The sequence below is a fragment of the Phocoena sinus genome, chromosome 3, assembly GCF_008692025.1.
Source record: "Phocoena sinus isolate mPhoSin1 chromosome 3, mPhoSin1.pri, whole genome shotgun sequence".
NCBI classification, from domain to species: domain Eukaryota; kingdom Metazoa; phylum Chordata; class Mammalia; order Artiodactyla; family Phocoenidae; genus Phocoena; species Phocoena sinus.
In genome coordinates this window covers 55,715,062-55,732,361 of record NC_045765.1, presented here as the reverse complement: position 1 = coordinate 55,732,361, position 17,300 = coordinate 55,715,062, and the positions used below count along the sequence as shown (strand labels likewise).

Here is a 17,300-nt window from a genome sequence, read left to right as displayed (position 1 = left end):
CTTCTATCTTACCTCTGGACAGAGTATTTCCTCCCTTAGCCTGGGCACCATATATATATATATAGGTAATTTGCGTCTGTGTGTTAAGATCTAGCTTCAAAAAGTGTGTTCCTGAACGTGTATGAGTGCAGGTGCTTGTAGATCAGTTAACATGCCTCTGTGAATTTGTCTTAGTTTATTATTTCTGTGTTATGTTTCTGTGTCAGGATCTCTGGATATGATTTGGTACATGTCACTCGTAGTGTGACGCTGTGTATCACGTTTGGTGTGTGTTCCTGGGTGTGTGAGTGCGCTGTCGTTATCTAGATGTTCCTATTTGATGTCAGTGTGTTTGAGGTAACCGTTGCGGTGTGAATAGTCCTCGTCTGTGTATCTTTTCTGGGTCTCCTTCCCAGCTCCCCCACTCACTGCATCCCATCAGTCTTGAAGGATGGGTGGTTGTGGGGACACTGGCCCAGCTCCGCTTTGGTTTTCCTGAGAGAACACGACAGGACTCCCAGTGTTCCCCGCGGCCGCCAGGGTACGCTGGAAAGGCCGTTGCGCATGCACATGTGTGCAGCTTGGGCGACGAGAACTTTGAGGTCGCCCTTTCTCTCCCGCGCGCTCTCTGGCGGCCTCGGAGGGCAACGATGACAAAACGAGAGGCGGAGCCGGCGGCGACGGCGGAAGTGAAGTCACTTCCGGGCTGGGGTGTTTGTTTGGACTAGAGAAGGGAGGCGGCGGGCGAAGCGCGCGTCGAGCGGGGTAGCGGCGCTGCCTGTGGAGATCCGCGGAGGCCGACCGGATTCGTTGGCTGCCGTCCCCGCTGCCGTGCACTGGGTGAGGGGTTCTCTCGGGCGGAGCGGCGAGAAGGGTGCGGCGGCCCGGCGGTGGAGGGGCAGCACCTCGGCGACGGCTGAGGGGCCTAGAGGGTCCCCTGGGTTGTTGGCTACCAAGCCTGTATGGCCCCCATTGTTCCTTGCCTCTTCCAGCCGAGTCTGAGGGATGATCTTGGACGACTTAGTCTCTTTCTTCTCTGAGAAATGGCCGTCGCTTTTTTCTCATTGTCATTATTATGGTTTGGATCTCGCAGCTCTCTATCCGGGTCCTCGGTGGCGCGCGAGGGTTGCCGGGATAGCACTTTCTCGCGTGCTCCCCCTCTCTCCAATCGCTTCACCCACCCTCCGATACCCTTTTCCCCTGCCCCCCACTGCCGCCTCGGCAACAAAGCTCATTGTTTCTCCCCACTTTACGCCTGCGCGTCGCCACGCGCAGCCCCTACTTGCTGCGCTTGCGCGCTCCTCCAGAAGCTTGGGTGGGGGAAGAGAAAGGGGCGGAGGGACTGGCGGGCTGGCGATAGTCCTAGGGGAGCATTCTGTAACCGTCCATGAGCCTGTACCTTTCTGATGATCCCCTTTCTCCGGTTTCTTCGCCTTCCCCTGACCCTTATTTTTAGTTACATTGTATTCCGTGCTCGGGATAGGAGGGCCTTTGGAGTACTGGCAGCTCCTACTCCAGGACTGTTTTGAACCAGATGAACCCATCCAATTCACATTCTTTTGGTTTTGGTTATCTCACTTTTTAATTTCTACTACTGTGCTTATTCTCTCCCACCATCAAAAATATATGGCTTGTGGTAAAGTTGTTTGTTTCAAAACATTGTTGAAGCAGTCAGCAATGGTATTCTCTAGTAACTGCAAAAGGTGGCCTTTTCTGCTTCTTTTTGTTGTCTTATTTTCCCTGATTTTGCAACCCCATCATCTCACAGAAACCGCAAACTCTAGAAAGAATTTGGCTTCCAGTATGCCGTGGGATGAGGTCTAACAGCTGACAGCTTTTGACATTTCAACAGAAGACAAATTCCCACTTTGCATGTGCTGGTTAATCTTGTTAACCTGATAGCATAATTTGTCACAATTTGCCTTTGAGCAGTTGGTCGGGTGTTGGTTTGCCTTTGAAATTTCGTGGGCTGCAGGTTATGTTTGCAAATAAGGGTCTCTCAGGGTTTTTAGTGAGATTCCTAGTGTTTGCTGTTTTGTGCTTCTGTTTCCGGTTTGTGAGAAGATAGTTGGGGCAAATTAGTCTGTTTATATTACTTGTTAATTGTGAACTTGAACAGAACTTACTTTTTCTCACAAGTAAGTGTCTATGATAAAAAGATAGGTAACCCCCCCCCAAAAGTATATCCTCCTTATCTGTTTCTTTCAGGGATGGGAGCTAAGTGAGTTTCATATTTATTATTAACCTGTGAAATAGGCAGGGTAAGTTTTTTTTTTTAATACAAATTATAAAATATTTATTTATTTTTGTCTGTGTTGGGTCTTCGTTGCTGTGCGCAGGCTTTCTCTAGTTGCCACGAGTGGAGGCTACTCTTTGTTGCGCTGTGCAGGCTTCAGTAGTTGTGGCATGTGGGCTCAGTAGTTGTGGCTCACGGGCTTAGTTGTTTCACAGCATGTGGGATATTCCCGGACCAGGGCTTGAATCCCTGTCCCCTTCATTGGCAGGCGGATTCTTAACCACTGTGCCACCAGGGAAGCCCTAGGCAGAGTAAGTTTTATCCTGCCCATTTTGAAATCAGGAAAATAGAAACTTGAGAGATTATTTTATTAGGCACATATTTCCATAGCACTTAGTAATGCCAGGCATTGTTCGAAGTGCTTTTACAAGTATTTAATCTTTAATGTCTGTAGGCAGTAAGTACTACTGTAAAATGAAGATTATAAATGAGAAATGTGAAGTAACTTGCCCAGTGTTGCATAGCTAATAAAAGCTGGAATTCAAATCCAAATACTCCAGAGATTATGTGCTCTTAATCACTATAGTGTGTTGCCTGGGATTTAGTAGCATATCCAAGGTACTCTAGGTGGTTAGTGGCATATCTGGGACTTGAATCCAATGCAAGGTTAAAGTTGTCCAAGTTGTCGTCTTTGTGATCTGGATCACCCTGTTGCACAGATGCATTAATAGTTTGTATATGTTACAGCCTGAGGTTCAGTTCCAATAACTCAGTCTTTTTTCTTAATGTCTTCATCGTTTAGAGTGGTGCTGTCCAGTAAGATAGCTACTGAGCACACGTCTATTGAGCACCTGAAATGTAGCAAGTGCAACTGAAGAACTAAAATTTTAATTGTATTGAATTAAAGTTAAATTTAAATAGCCACATGTACCTGGTGGCTACCACATTGGATAGTGTGGGTTTATTTGAATTGCCTTTGCTTTTTATTTTTTGTATCAGTTTTTATAAATAAGGATGGTATTTCTGATGTGCTTTGAGCTTTTATCAGCAGTGTTGAGCCATCCTTACTCTGACCATCATGATCACCCTGGTTACACTACAGTTGAGATTAGGGTTATACTCTCTGGGACTTTTCTGTGACATTGTTTCACTCCTACAGATGTTTGGACCTATTATTTTTATTTATACAAATTTATATTTGCTCTAAGTGTTTAATAATACTATTATGTGCCAGGCTGTCTGCCTAGGTACAGACGGGGAACCTGAAGCACAGAGAGGTTAAATAACTTGCCCATCATCACATGGCTAGAAAGGTAGCCTGGTTCCAGAGCCCCTTTTTTGTTTTTTTAATTTTTACTTTTATTTTTATTTGTTTATTTTTGGTTGCGTTGGATCTTCGTTGTTGCGCGCAGGCTTTCTCTAGTTGCAGTGAGAGGGGACTACTCTTCCATTGTGGTGCGCAGGCTTCTCATTGCAGTGGCTTCTCTTGTTGCAGAGCACAGGCTCTAGGTACACAGGTGCAGTAGTTGTGGCACACAGGCTCTAGACCGCAGGCTCAGTAGTTGTGGCGCACGGGCTTAGTTGCTCCGCGGCATGTGGGATCTTCCTGGGCCCGGGATTGAACCTGTGTCCCCTACATTGGCAGGTGGATTGTTAACTACTGCACCAGCAGGGAAATCCCAGAGCCCATGCTTTTAATCGTTCCTTTATACTGCCAAACATTAAAGCAAAATATTCAGCGCTGCTCACAGACTTCTGAATTAAATACAGAGGCTGATGCAGAAATTTCTTTATCTTCTCTAATTAAAATACATATGTATACAATATATATGTGTACAAATAAGGTTAAGGAGTCTACTGTAGTTCAAAGTAGAGTCCAGTGGAATAAGAAAAGGTGTTATGTCTGTCGGGTCGGTTTTTTTATTTTTGGGGGTTTTGGGTTTTTTTGGCCTTGCCACGGCTTGTGGGATCTTAGTTCCCTGACCAGGGATCAAACCCAGGCCCCCAGCAGTGGAACCCCAGAATCCTAACCACTGGATCACCAGGGAATTCCCTGTGGAGTCAGTTTAATGAAAGAAGCAGAAAGAGAATCCTGTTTGAATTTTAATGAGAATTTTTTTTGAAGAGTTAATGTTTTTATTTTTTTATTACAGTTTTATTGAGATATAATTGAAATATAGCACTGTATAAGTTTAAGGTATACAGCATAATGATTTGATTTACATGTATCATGAAGTGTTTAATGAGAATTCTTAAGAGAGTAGGGGGAGACTTTCTAAAACTTAAAAGATTTCCATATTTTAAAATTTTGTAGGGACTATGAAAGGATGGACACTGCTGGAAACCAGTATGTGTAAGAGGCATTTCAGAAGGGAACAAACAGCTGAAGTAAAGAGTTTGTAGATTTAAAGTGCCAGGCATCAGAAAAAACAGCTCTCACCTAACCAGAATCTGGCAAAATCTCTGAGTTTAGGTGTTAGGCTCTCGTATCAGGCGTGATGTAAACAGCATGTTTACAAAAGAAAGAAAATTCATTTTCTACAATAGTGGAAGTTGGAATAGTCATAGGTTATTGATAGAAAGGACAAGTCTAAATCTGTCGCACTTAATATTACTGTTCAAATATGAAAGCAAAAGACAGTTTCAGACATGAAGTAGCTTAGAAATTTATATCCTCAGGTAACCTTTTGAAGAAATATTAAGGCAAAATAAAGGTGTCAAGTTAGCGGAAGATGATTTTATATATATATATATCATATATATATATGATTATATATATAAGGGAATACCTAATAGTGTAGATCTAACAGTGCTAAATTATTTCTACAAAACTCAGGATATGGGGTGGGGAGAGGAAGTGGGTAAGTAAAATCATCCTAAAGGTCTTGCTTTGTCTGGGAGCAGGGATTGGGTTGGATATATTGAAGAAGATAAAGCATTCTAAATGTCTTGAGTTGGTTTGAGGGTGTATAGAGTATTTTTTTAATTGATAGGAAACTGTTCAAACTAATTTCACAATAGATATAAGTCAAATCATTGTGCTGTACACTTTAAACTTCTACAGTGCTGTATGTCAGTTATATCTCAAAACTGGGGGGGAAAAGCCAACGGAAATTCCACAGTAGTTTGTAAGTTACAGAAAATAAATCAAGTATTTTTTTAAAAATCTGCTTAAAATAGTAAAGTAAACGTTACAGGAATAGAATGTAAAAAGATGCTATAAGAAAGCTAAATATGAAGTTACGATGAAAGACAATACCAAGCATCAGTTACCAAAAATGTTAATTCCCTGTGAGACAGATCCTCAGACTGGGTCAAGTAATCTAGCTGTTATAGTACAGGACTTGAATATATCGCTTTCAGAATTTAACAGGTAAAGTTTAAAAAAAAGAAAGAAAAAAAAGATCAGCCTAATATATATGCATCATTTTTTTAGGTAAGAAATAGAAATCACAACAACAAGGTCCTAGTGTATAGCACAGGGAACTATATTCAATATATGTGAAACCATAATGGAAAAGAATGTAAAAAAAGAATGTGTATGTGTATAACTGAGTCACTTTGCTGTACAGCAGAGATTGGTACAACGTTGTAAATCAACTATACTTAAGTTTTAAAAATTGACAGAAAAGTAGAGAAATGGAAGTCACACATTTTTCTCTTTAGGCCCAAGGAACATTTTGCAAAAATCATTAGTTGCCTGCAAACAAAACTGTAATAAATTCCCAAAAGTGAAGGTTTTCTGGCTGCATTTTATAACATAATAAAACTAGAAATCAGGCATCAAAAGGTAACCAAAAGAACCTTAACCACTTGGAAATTAAGAACATTCTTCTGAATAATCTCTGGCTTATTATAAATTAAATAATTTGTAGTTACCTAAAGTTGGTAACTGTATTCTATATTAAAATTTCTAGGGAAAATTCATAGATATAAAATTTTTATTTGTGAAAGCTTGAAAATAAACATTTGTCAACTTGAAAAACAGAGCAACAAATTGAAGTTATGTAAAAAGGAAGGGAAAAATAATGTGAGAAAAGTAAAATTAATAAACAAAAAATAAGTAGAAACGATCAATAAAACCAAAAGCAGGAGTTTTGTTTATTAAAGTTGAATTTTTAAATAGGTAATCCATTCCCAAAAAAAGATATAAAAAATATCCTTAGCCATCTAGTTCTCCTCCCTACAAGGTAACCAGTATTCTCAGTTTTGTTTTTAGCAGCTCTTACTGACCTATAGTTCACATACCATGCAATTCATCCATTTGAAGTGTATAGTAGAGTAGTTTTTAGTATATTGCCAGAGTTGTGCATCGATCACCACAGTCAATTTTAGAACATTTTCATTACCCCAAAAAGAAATCTTGTTCCCATCGTCTGTCATACAATATGTGTTCCTTGGTGACTAGCTTCTTTCATTTAGCATATTTTCAGTATTCATCCATTTATCAAGTGGTGGACCTTTGGGTTTTATCCACTTTTTGGCTATTAAGAATAATATTTCTATGAACATTTGTGTGTATAAGTTTTTATGTAGACATATTTTTTTTTCTCTTGGGTATATACTTAGGAGTGGAATTGCTGAGTTATAAGGTAATTCCGTGTTTAATCTTTTGGGGAACTGCCAGACTGTTTTCCAGAGCAGCTGCACCATTTTAACATTCCCACTGGCAGTGAATGAGCATTCCATTTCTCCACATTTTCACTAATATAAAGTGGTATCTCGTGGTTTTGATTTGCATTTTCCCTGAAGGTTAAGGATGTTGAGCATCTTTTCATGTGTTTATTGGCCTTTGGAGAACTGTCTATTCAGATCCTTTGCGCATTTTTTAATTGGTTGTTTTGGGGACTTCCCTGGCGGTCCAGTGGTTCAGACTTCACCTTCCAATGGCGGGGGGGCGGGGGGGGGGGGCGAGTGCGAGTTCGATCCCTGGTTAGGGAGCTAAGATCCCACATGCCTCCTGGCCAAAAAACCAAAACATAGAACAGAAGCGATATTGTAACAAATTCAATAAAGACTTTAAAAAATGGTCCACCTCAAAAAAAATCTTAAATTGGTTGGTTGTCCTTTTATTATTGAGTTGTAATAGTTTTTTATATATTCTAGATGTAGTTCCCTTATCAGATACAATTTCCTTCTCAGTTTGTTTTCTGTCTTTCTAGAGATTCTATGCATTTGCAAATTGTGAACACATACCTTTCTTTTATATATATGAAGAGTTTATTACACTTGCTGTTCTGCAAATTGCAAAGTTGGAATTTTTTTTTCCTATGATAGATCCCTGGTAGGCCTAATCGAGGAAAAGAGGAGCATAGTCAAATTAGCTATGAAATAGGAGAAATTAAATAGTTTCTATTATAACAAAATTGAAATTATGGAGAAATAAAATTTTAGTGAAATAAAAATGACCATAGTTAACCAGAGAGGTAGAAAACCTGAATAGACAAATCAAAACAAAAAAAACAAAATTAAAGGTTGTTAATAATGTACTAGTTTAAAAAGTACCAAGCCCTTATAATTTTTGATTCATTTGTCTTCAGGGATCCCATAATTCTTGTTATTCAAATGATTCCTTAATATAAGGATGGGAAGTTTCTGGTTCATTTGTTTGAAAACTATTTTCTGTAGAGTTCTAGCAATCTGGGTTTGCAGTTATTTTCTTTCAGTGTGGTCTTTTGCTTTTCATTATTGTTGAAAAGCAGCTGGTTTTTCTCATTCTTTTTTGAAAATAATGTCTTTGTGGGTTTTAGAATTCTCTTTGATATTCTGCAGTTTGATATATCTTGCTTTTTATTTATCTTACTTTGAGATTCTTGGGCTCCTTAAACATGTTGGTTGATTGCTTTCATCAAATATGCAATATTCAGATCCTGCCTCTGCCCTATGTTTCTTCTTTTCTTCTTCAGGAATTCGATAGTTGTCACTCTGCCCTCTACATTGTTTGAACCCTCTTTTGTATTTTCTATCTTTTTATCTTTTTGCTGTTTTCTGGATACTTTCTTTTGTTTTCCAATTCTATTGTATCTAATCTGCTGCAAGACTTATTACATTTTTGTTTATGTTGATTTCTGTATATCTAGAAGTTTTATTTGGCTCTTTTCCAAATCTACTACGCACTTTTTATATTTTGCTGCTTTCTGAAGATATTTTCAAGCTTGATAGGTAATGATCATTTTTGTCATCTGCCACATGGGTCTGGTTATGCTTTCTATAAATTGCACTGATTCTTGCGTGTTGTATCTTGCTTTTCCTTCTGGATTTAGTTATCTTTCACTTTGAACTCTTCATTGGCCTTGAAAAATCATTTTTGGAGGTCCTTAAGTCCTAGCATGAAGATGCCTTCCTCCCAAGGAGTTTTACATTTGCTTTCGCCAGGCACTGGCACTAGAGACACTACCAAGTCAGGACAACTTCATACTCATTTCATGACTTGGGATGTTCTGGACCTCCCAGGTCATGAATTTATTCCTCCTATCCACAGGAGGGCCAACCACAGTCACAGTGTCTGTGTTCCTTTCCACCTTTTCCTTTTGATTTGCTTGGTGGGGAGTGGGAGTTGCTTTTGGTTCACCCTTACCCTGAGCCTATAGCCCTTTAGGGTCCCAGCTTAGAGTGGGGAGGATCTTCTCTTCAGTTTTCCACCTTGACCTTTATGCCTTTTGCCGCATGAAGCATCCAGGGTCAACCCAAAGAAGGCTAACGGGCAAAAGTTTCCTCAGTGCGAAGGCAGCTTCAGTGTTTAAAAGTTCCACTTTGCTCTCTGAATTCCCACTTTACTTACTCTTCAACACTTTAGTGCTTTTAAGTGTTTCTTTAAGACTGTGGCATCCAACACTTTCAGTTTTCAATGGGAAGACTGGTCCAAATAATCTAGCCCACCATTATTGGTAAAAAGAAGTCCTGATTCATTTTATTTATTTATTTATTTATTTATTTATTTATTTATTTATTGCGGTACGCGGGCCTCTCACGGTTGTGGCCTCTCTCATTGCGGAGCACAGGCTCCGGACGCGCAGGCTCAGCGGCCATGGCTCACGGGCCCAGCCGCTCCGCGGCATGTGGGATCTTCCCGGACCGGGGCACGAACCCGTGTCCCCTGCATCGGCAGGCGGACTCTCAACCACTGCGCCACCAGGGAAGCCCTAAGCTGCAAATTTTTAGTAAAATTCCAGTCAGACTCCTATGGAAAAATTATTCTAAAGTTCGTATGAAGAATAAAAGTGCAAGATTCCCCCCCCAAAGAAAGTTGAGACGGGAGTTGTGCTACTACGTATTTAAACTTACTGAAAGGCTCCTGTAATCAGAAGAGTAAAATACTGTGCTGAAATATTTGAGAATGAAAGGTCATAATGTCTGCAACTTATCAGATGGTTAAGCAAAAAAAATTGTATAGAGAAAACAACTGTGGCAAAATGTTAACAGTTGATGAATCTAGATGAAAGGTACAGATGTTCATTGTACTATTATTATGACTTTTCTGTAAGTTTAAAATTCTTCAAAATAAAAGTTGGAGATAAAACAGTATACATACAATACACCATCATGGAACAAAGAATCTAGAAACCGTGTAAGTGGGAATTTGAATATGATAAACATCAGGAACAAGCTTTCGTTAAATAATGAATGATGTGTTCATATGGAAAAGTATAGATCTTTCACATCATACTCAAAGAAATGCTCACACGAGTTAAAGATCTAAATGTAAAGAAAAGAAACTATAAAAATACTGAGAGAAAATAAAGGAAATATAACCTCAAGGTAGGAAAAGACTTACTAAGCAAGATAAGCATATCCCAGGAGCTGTAGAGGAAAACAGATTCTTTTTAAGCCCATCTGTTTGCAAAAGTAAAATGCTATGTTGCTTATATAGAGAACTGTTGAGGATGCAGAGAAATGGGAGCGCTCAGTGTATTATAGGAATGTACATTACCATAATATTTTTGGCAAATAATGTCTTCTCTTAAAGCTACAAGTGCACACGGCCTTTGACCCAGTTATTCCCACTTACCAGAATGTATCCCACAGAAAGCTCAGATATGAAAAGGATATGTGTACAAGGGTGATCAAAGCAGGATTGTTTGTAATGAAAAAACTGGCAAAGTAAATGCATCAAAGGGGGAATTGTTGAGTAATTGGTGCTGTATCAATTAAAAAGTAAAGTGGGGGGCTTCCGTGGTGGCACGGTGGTTGAGAGTTCACCTGCCGATGCAGGGGACACGGGTTCGTGCCCCGGTCCGGGAAGATCCCGCATGCCGCGGGGCGGCTGGGCCCGTGGGCCATGGCCGCTGAGCGTGAGCGTCCGGAGTCTGTGCTCCGCAACGGGAGAGGCCACAGCAGTGAAAGGCCCGCATACCGCAAAAAAAAAAAAAAAAAAAAAAAAAAAAAAAAGTAAAGTGTACTCTACATGTTGACTAGTAAGTATATTTCATGTAATATATTTAGCATGATTCTGTAAAATATATAAATCCTTTATGTGTGTTTCTGTAAGCAAAGAGATACGAAAGGACACATACTAAACTGTTAACATTGATCACCTCTGAGTAGGATTGGAGATCAAAAGGAAAAAACTTACATACACTTAGGACCTGTTTTGTACATTTAACTTCTTTTTTTTTTTTTTTGGCTGTGTTGGGTCTTCGTTGTTGTGCGCGGGCTTTCTCTAGTTGTGGCGAGTGGGGGCTCCTCTTCGTTGCAGTGCACGGCTTATTGTCGTGGCTTTTCTTGTTGCGGAGCATGGGCTCTAGGCACACAGGCTCTAGAGCACGGGCTTAGTTGCTCCGCAGCATGTGGGATCCTCCTGGGCCAGGGCTGAAACCCGTGTCCCCTGAATTGGCAGGCAGATTCTTAACCACTGAGCCACCAGGGAAGCCCTAACCTTTTTTTTTAAGTAGGGTGTACTTTGTATATGTACATTTCTTTCACTTTAATGCTTTTTTCAACAAGATGTCCTAACTATGTACAAAATTTTTTAAATGATTATTGAAAACACTGTAAGATGATACATTGCTGTTTTACTATTTTGTAATTTTTGTTTAGGAAAATCTTAACTATATGTAGTCTAACAACTACTAGATATTTTATATTAGTAATTTAATATAGCGTGTTCTGAGTTAGTATTACTATGTTATTTTTAAAATCCTTTTATGAGAGTAAGGCTAAAAAATTATTTGAATTACATTTTCAGATAATTTTAGGATTTTAAAGCATAATAAACATTTGAAGTAAATATGAACATTAAAAAATTGCGGGGAAATTACTGGATTTCTCAGTTCATTTCTGCCAGTTTTAAAGTGGTTTGGATTGAAGCATGAACAAAGATAAGATAGCAACAGATTGGTATGGTTTAATTACCAGATTTTTTTTTTTAAACTGTATTTGTCGAGTTATTATCTACATTGTGCCCTCAGACATCACTCAAGAAAATTAGGTGCTTCTGTTGTATTTCTAGTAGTTCCTCTTTTAGTTTCGGTTGGTTTTGCTCTAGAGAAAAACTTTTTCTCAGCCACAAGAGACTAATATATGTAGATTTGAGTTCATTGACTCTTGGAGTCTTGAAGCTGCTTCTTTGGGACTGCCTCTGAATGGGATGATGATACACCCCAGCAATACACCTTTCACTGTATATTTTTTTGGTGGTTTTCCTAGTGGTTACCCTGGGAATTACAACTAACATCTTAGTTTGTAACAAGTATGAACTAATAACAATTTAGTTTCATATAGAGAAAAAGAGTTATAAAAGCAAAACATACATTATTAGTGACTTTTGTATTTACCTATGTAGTTACCATTGTTGTTTATTTCTTTGGATGAATTCAAGTTAATGCTAGTATTCTTTTGTTTCAACGTGAAGGACTTACATTAGGTTTTCCTATAGGACAGGTCTATTGGTGATGAATAAGCTCTCAGTTTTTTACTTACCTGGGAATGTCTTAGTCTTTTTTTTTAGTCACTTTGTATATGTTTTCCTACTGCCTTCTGGCCTCTGGTTTCTGATGTGAAATCAGCTATTAATCTTATTTTGAAGATGCTCTCTTTGACTTTCAATAACTTGATTACAGTGTGTCTCAGTGTGGATTGCTTTGAGTTTATCCTGCTTGGAGTTTGTTGAGCTTCTTGGATGTGTAGACTAACATAGATTTCATCAAGTAGGAGGAGTTTGGGGCCATTATTTCTTCAAATACTCTTTCTCTTCTCCTTCTGGGACTCCCATTATGCATATGTTGGTACATGTAGCGGTGTCCTACTGGTCTCTGAGGTTCTGTTCATTTTTCTTCATTATTTTTTCTTTCCGTTTCTCAGGCTGAATAATCTCAGTTGACTTACCAAGTTTGCTTATTCTTTCCCTGCTCAAATCTGCTATAAACCCTCAAGTAGAATTTTCATTTATTGTACTTTTCATCTCCAGAATTTCTACTTGGCTTCTTTTTATAATTTGTCTCTATTGATATTTGCTATTTGATGGTGATATTTGCTATTTTTATGGTTTCCTTTAGTTCTTTGTACGTGGTTTCCTTTGGCTCTCTGGACATTTAAAACACCTGATTTAAAAGTCTGCCTAATAAGCCTAATGTCTGGGCTTCCTCAGGGACACTTCCTATTAATTTCTTTTTTTCCTGTTTATAGGCCATACTATTTTATTTTTTTGCATGCCTTATAATTTTTGTTGAAAACTGAACATTGTGACTACTATATGGCAACTCTGGAAATCATATTCTCCCCTCTCCCCAGGGTGGTTGTTCTGCTTGTTCTGTTATTTGTTTAGTGACCTTTCTGAAATAATTTTGTAAAAGCTTGTATTATTTTTTGTGTGGCCATTGAAGTCTGTCCCATTAGCTTAGTTGTCAGCTAGTTCTTTTTTTTTAATTTATTTATTTTTAATTAATTTAGTTTTGGCTGCATTGGGTCTTTGTTGCTGCACGCAGGCTTTCTCTAGTTGCAGCGAGCAGGGGCTATTCTTCATTGCAGTGCGCAGGCTTCTCATTGCAGTGGCTTCTCTTGTTGTGGAGCACAGGCTCTAGGTGTGCGGGCTTCAGTAGTTGTGGCTTGCAGGCTTTAGAGCACAGGCTCAGTAGTTGTGGTGCACGGCTTAGTTGCTCCGCGGCAAGTGGGATCTTCCCGGACCAGAGATCAAACCCGTGTCCCCTGCATTGGCAGGCATATTCTTGACCACTGTGCCACCAGGGAAGTCCCAGCTAGTTATTTTCAAGAGCTGTCCTTTAATACCCCTAAGCAAAAAATAAAGCTCTCCCAGTCTTGGCAGATGGGTTTTTGTGTATGCCGAGGTACACCTTTAACACTTGGGCAGCTTACAGCTCTTTCTTAACCTTCGTTTTATGTGCAGAGCCTGACGCCTGAAAAGTGTAGGGACTTGTTAGTTCTTTTCTGAGCGTGCTGCCAGCACTGGGCATGCCCATGGCCTTTTAGGTTTCCCAGAATATGCAGGAGCTTTTCAAAGCCTTTATTCCCAAAGCATCTCCTTCACCAGCCTTTCCTCCAAGGCTTTTTGCCCCAACTGTTATTCTTTGCAGGCATTGGCTACTACATTTGCCTTTAACTGCTTTTGACAAATGCCAATTTAAAATTGTAAATTTTATGGTATTTGAACTATATACTCAATTTTTTAAAATAGCAAAACACACGACTAAAGAGTGTGGTCTAAGAAGGATCAAGAACAGGTCATAGAAGAAAATTTAAAATCTGATACAATACCTTATATTAGAACACCTTGTACTCAGTAATTGTAGGTCTGTCAGCATTATGAAAGTAAATGATCCTTACCCCTCTGGCTTTTCACTTGGCTAGCTGTATCAGAAATCTGGTCAGCAGTTGTTCCTCCTCAGCTATCTTAAGGTTTAAGATTAGTGCCCAGGCTCCAGTTGATTTTTACTGGTTCCAATTATGATTTGTTTCCCAAATATTACTTGACAGCGAAATTTCATTTACTGTCCTTCATACTCTTTCACTGGGATCTATACCAAAGCCACGGGTTGTTTGATGAGGTGATAATCGGCAAAAAGCTGACCTAGAGACATGTCAAATGCAGGGATTGGGCCCTTTAGGCTAAGCACTATTTATATTTTATTTGTTACTGGTTGGCATCAAACAAGCAGGGAGGGAGTCCCTTGAGATTCTCAGACTATAGAATTTGCTGATGCAGATTTTTCATTGTTTCATTGTTATGCTCGTGAAATGTATGGAGAACACTTTTTTCTTTTAAAAAAATTGCGTTTATACATAGATAATACTTTAGTCACCAGAAGCACATTCAAACACAAGTTAGTAGTATTTCTAGTACATGTCTCACACGTATAATTGCTACTTAACTATTCAATTCTACTTGAATATCCTGTACTCTGTGCTAAACATGATTTTTATTTGCTGTTTTTAACTAAAGATATAAGTCACTTACTGTGGTCTTCTGAAATGTAGGATTTAATGGGCACGAGTTGGGATAGGACACATGTTGGGAAAATAATGTAAAGCTGTTATAAATTGGGGTGTCTTTGAATATAGTTTAATGATCAGTTCATATGCAGAGTAAACAAAGTTCCATCCAGTTGCAAAGCAGAATTGACCCCCTGCTTCTCATAATATTTGAGTCTAATCTAAAATGTAATTTGTTTAAAGATGAGCATATAAATGTTTGGTAGCCTTGACATATAAGAATGAGTAATTTTCTAAAAAAAAAAAAGTAATCTTTAGAGGAACTGATTGCTCTCTAGTCAAAACGTGTTATCAAAATAAGGGGGTTTATTTAATCCAAGATTAATGATAAATAAAAATATCAAAGATATCCATCATCTGTTTTCTGTCATGTCTGCTTTCACAGTGCTACACTTTCTTAACCCACATGATGTTTTCTTTCTACCCACAGCCTAGCACATAAATTTCAGTCTGTCTCTGCCTTTCTTTCATATACATACAACAATGAATAAGTAAGGCAGAAGTTCTCAGTAATTTTTAATTCAGGACTTCCTAAGAATTGAAAATGCTACCACCATGATGACTGTTCTCATTAGTATTCAGTCTTGGGGGAAATGCATATGTGTGCCAGGATAGGACCCCCTACCACAGCTTAGAGACTAAATTCATGTTATATGAACAGCTATAAGTTTTATTATCCTTAGATTTTCCTAAGGATAAGTACATAAAATGAATGTAAAGGGCCAGGCAACATACCTAGAGCAAGTCTTTCCCTGAACCTTACCCAAAGAAAAAAACTATTTCTAGTAGGAGATTTTAGTTTTAGTATTTTATTTGATTATAAGTTTAAGAAGGCCTGAAGAAGTTTTTTTTTTTTTTTTTTTTAACTCTATTAGGTATGCTATTTCCTTCCTTTGGCACAAGTCGCACTAATGTTTGGATTTATGTACAAGTGACTCTTGCTTTATGTAAACCCATTTTTTAGCAATTTTAGAGTCAGTGAATTGGTAGACTATTGTAGAATCTGAAACTTTATGCTTCGAACTTTTAGCCTGCAACATGTCAGCTAGATCATGTTATCACCTGTTGAGTAGAGTATAAGAAACCAGATCTATTGTATGAGATTAGATGCCTGATTCTTACTGTACAGTGGGAAAATCCAGACATGGAACTCAACATGGACCCAAAGATAAAGCAAATAGAGAATGGGCTATGAAGTCGAGAGAGCCAGAGCTATACCTCGCAACTAAGGAAATAGGAGTTATTAAAAGTTTGTTAGTTTTCACTTCCAGTCTCTGGACTTTTTAATAACAATTTTAAAAAGTAGAATTTGCTTTTCATAAAGTCTCTTGATGACTTAAGTCTTCCAAACCATGCTTGTTTTATAAAGCACAGAATATCCAATTAAAAAAAAATTGGGGGACTTCCCTGGTTGTCCAGTGGTTAAGACTTTGCCTTCCAATGCAGGGGGTGAGGGTTTGATCCCTGGTTGGGGAGCTAAGATCCCACATGCCTCATGGCCAAAAAGCCAAAACATAAAAAAAAAAGAAGCAATATTGTAACAAATTCAATAAAGATGTTAAAAATGGTCCACCAAAAAAAAAAAAAAAAAATTGGATGGTTTGGGGATTCCATTTAAGCAATTGATTGCCTTTGTTTACTGTTATTAGAAAACATTAGATGAATCTAGGCTATTCTCAGCTATTTCTTAAACATTAAAATCATTTAGGAGAAAAACAAAGCTTTCCAATTGCTGTGTTTATCATGTGCATTAATATATCATGTACATCTAATACCTAATCATGATGGCTGGTAATAATAGATGCTCACTAAGAACTGAAAGAATGACTGACTAGATTAACTGTATTGTTGTTCTTTTAAGGTTAAAAACTGTATCTAACACCAACCATGAAAGATCCAAGTCGCAGCAGTACTAGCCCAAGCATCATCAATGAAGATGTGATTATTAACGGTCATTCTCATGAAGATGACAATCCATTTGCAGAGTACATGTGGATGGAAAATGAAGAGGAATTCAACAGACAAGTTAGTTTTGTGTATAAACATGCTCTTTTATTGTAGCCTATGACAGCTGTCATATAATATAAATGTACTTTTCCCTGAAATGCGTTTTTCACCTGGTCCCTTATATATGAAATACATGGATTTATGTGCCACCACTCCTGTTTTAGTTGGATGCTGATTACTACCAGGTTTAACTGCTCATTGAAATAACCTAAGGAGCTTTTTTCGGGGTCCCACCCAGAGATTCTGATTCAGAAGGATTTAGGGTGGAGCCTGGGAAACGTGTTTTTTAAAAGCTCCCAGGTGGTTCCAGTGAGCAATTAGGTTTGGAAACCACTACCTTACACCAGTCAGATTGTCCTACTGCAGTGAAAGTCAAGAGAGCTGGAATCAGGAGCAAATAGGCACAGGTACTGGGGTACAGATTGTACTGTTTTTCATGTAAGGTTCTCATTCTGATCAGCCTCAAAATCTGACACCACTGTTTTTTTTAGAGAACTCTCATACATTGATAGGTGTCTTTTATTCCCATATTTCTGATACCTGATATCTGATTCCCATATTTCTGATATTTCTACCTTTCATCTAGTTTCTCTCTGATCCTGGCTTTGATAATTAGTAGCCAGCTTGATTTCAC

General features: G+C 38.5%; 1 protein-coding gene across 1 annotated transcript in view; it reads left to right on the top strand.

Annotated features, from left to right (window-relative positions):
• Window positions 1–667: 667 nt before the first annotated feature.
• The window catches only part of PAIP2 (poly(A) binding protein interacting protein 2), a 20,893-nt gene continuing 4,260 nt past the window's right edge, over window positions 668–17,300 (top strand). Inside the window, exons 1-2 of the mRNA XM_032626184.1 lie at window positions 668–819; window positions 16,521–16,684. Of these exons, the coding sequence (XP_032482075.1) occupies window positions 16,547–16,684 (138 nt within the window). The 5' untranslated portion in view covers window positions 668–819; window positions 16,521–16,546. The remainder of the gene's footprint in view (window positions 820–16,520; window positions 16,685–17,300) is intronic.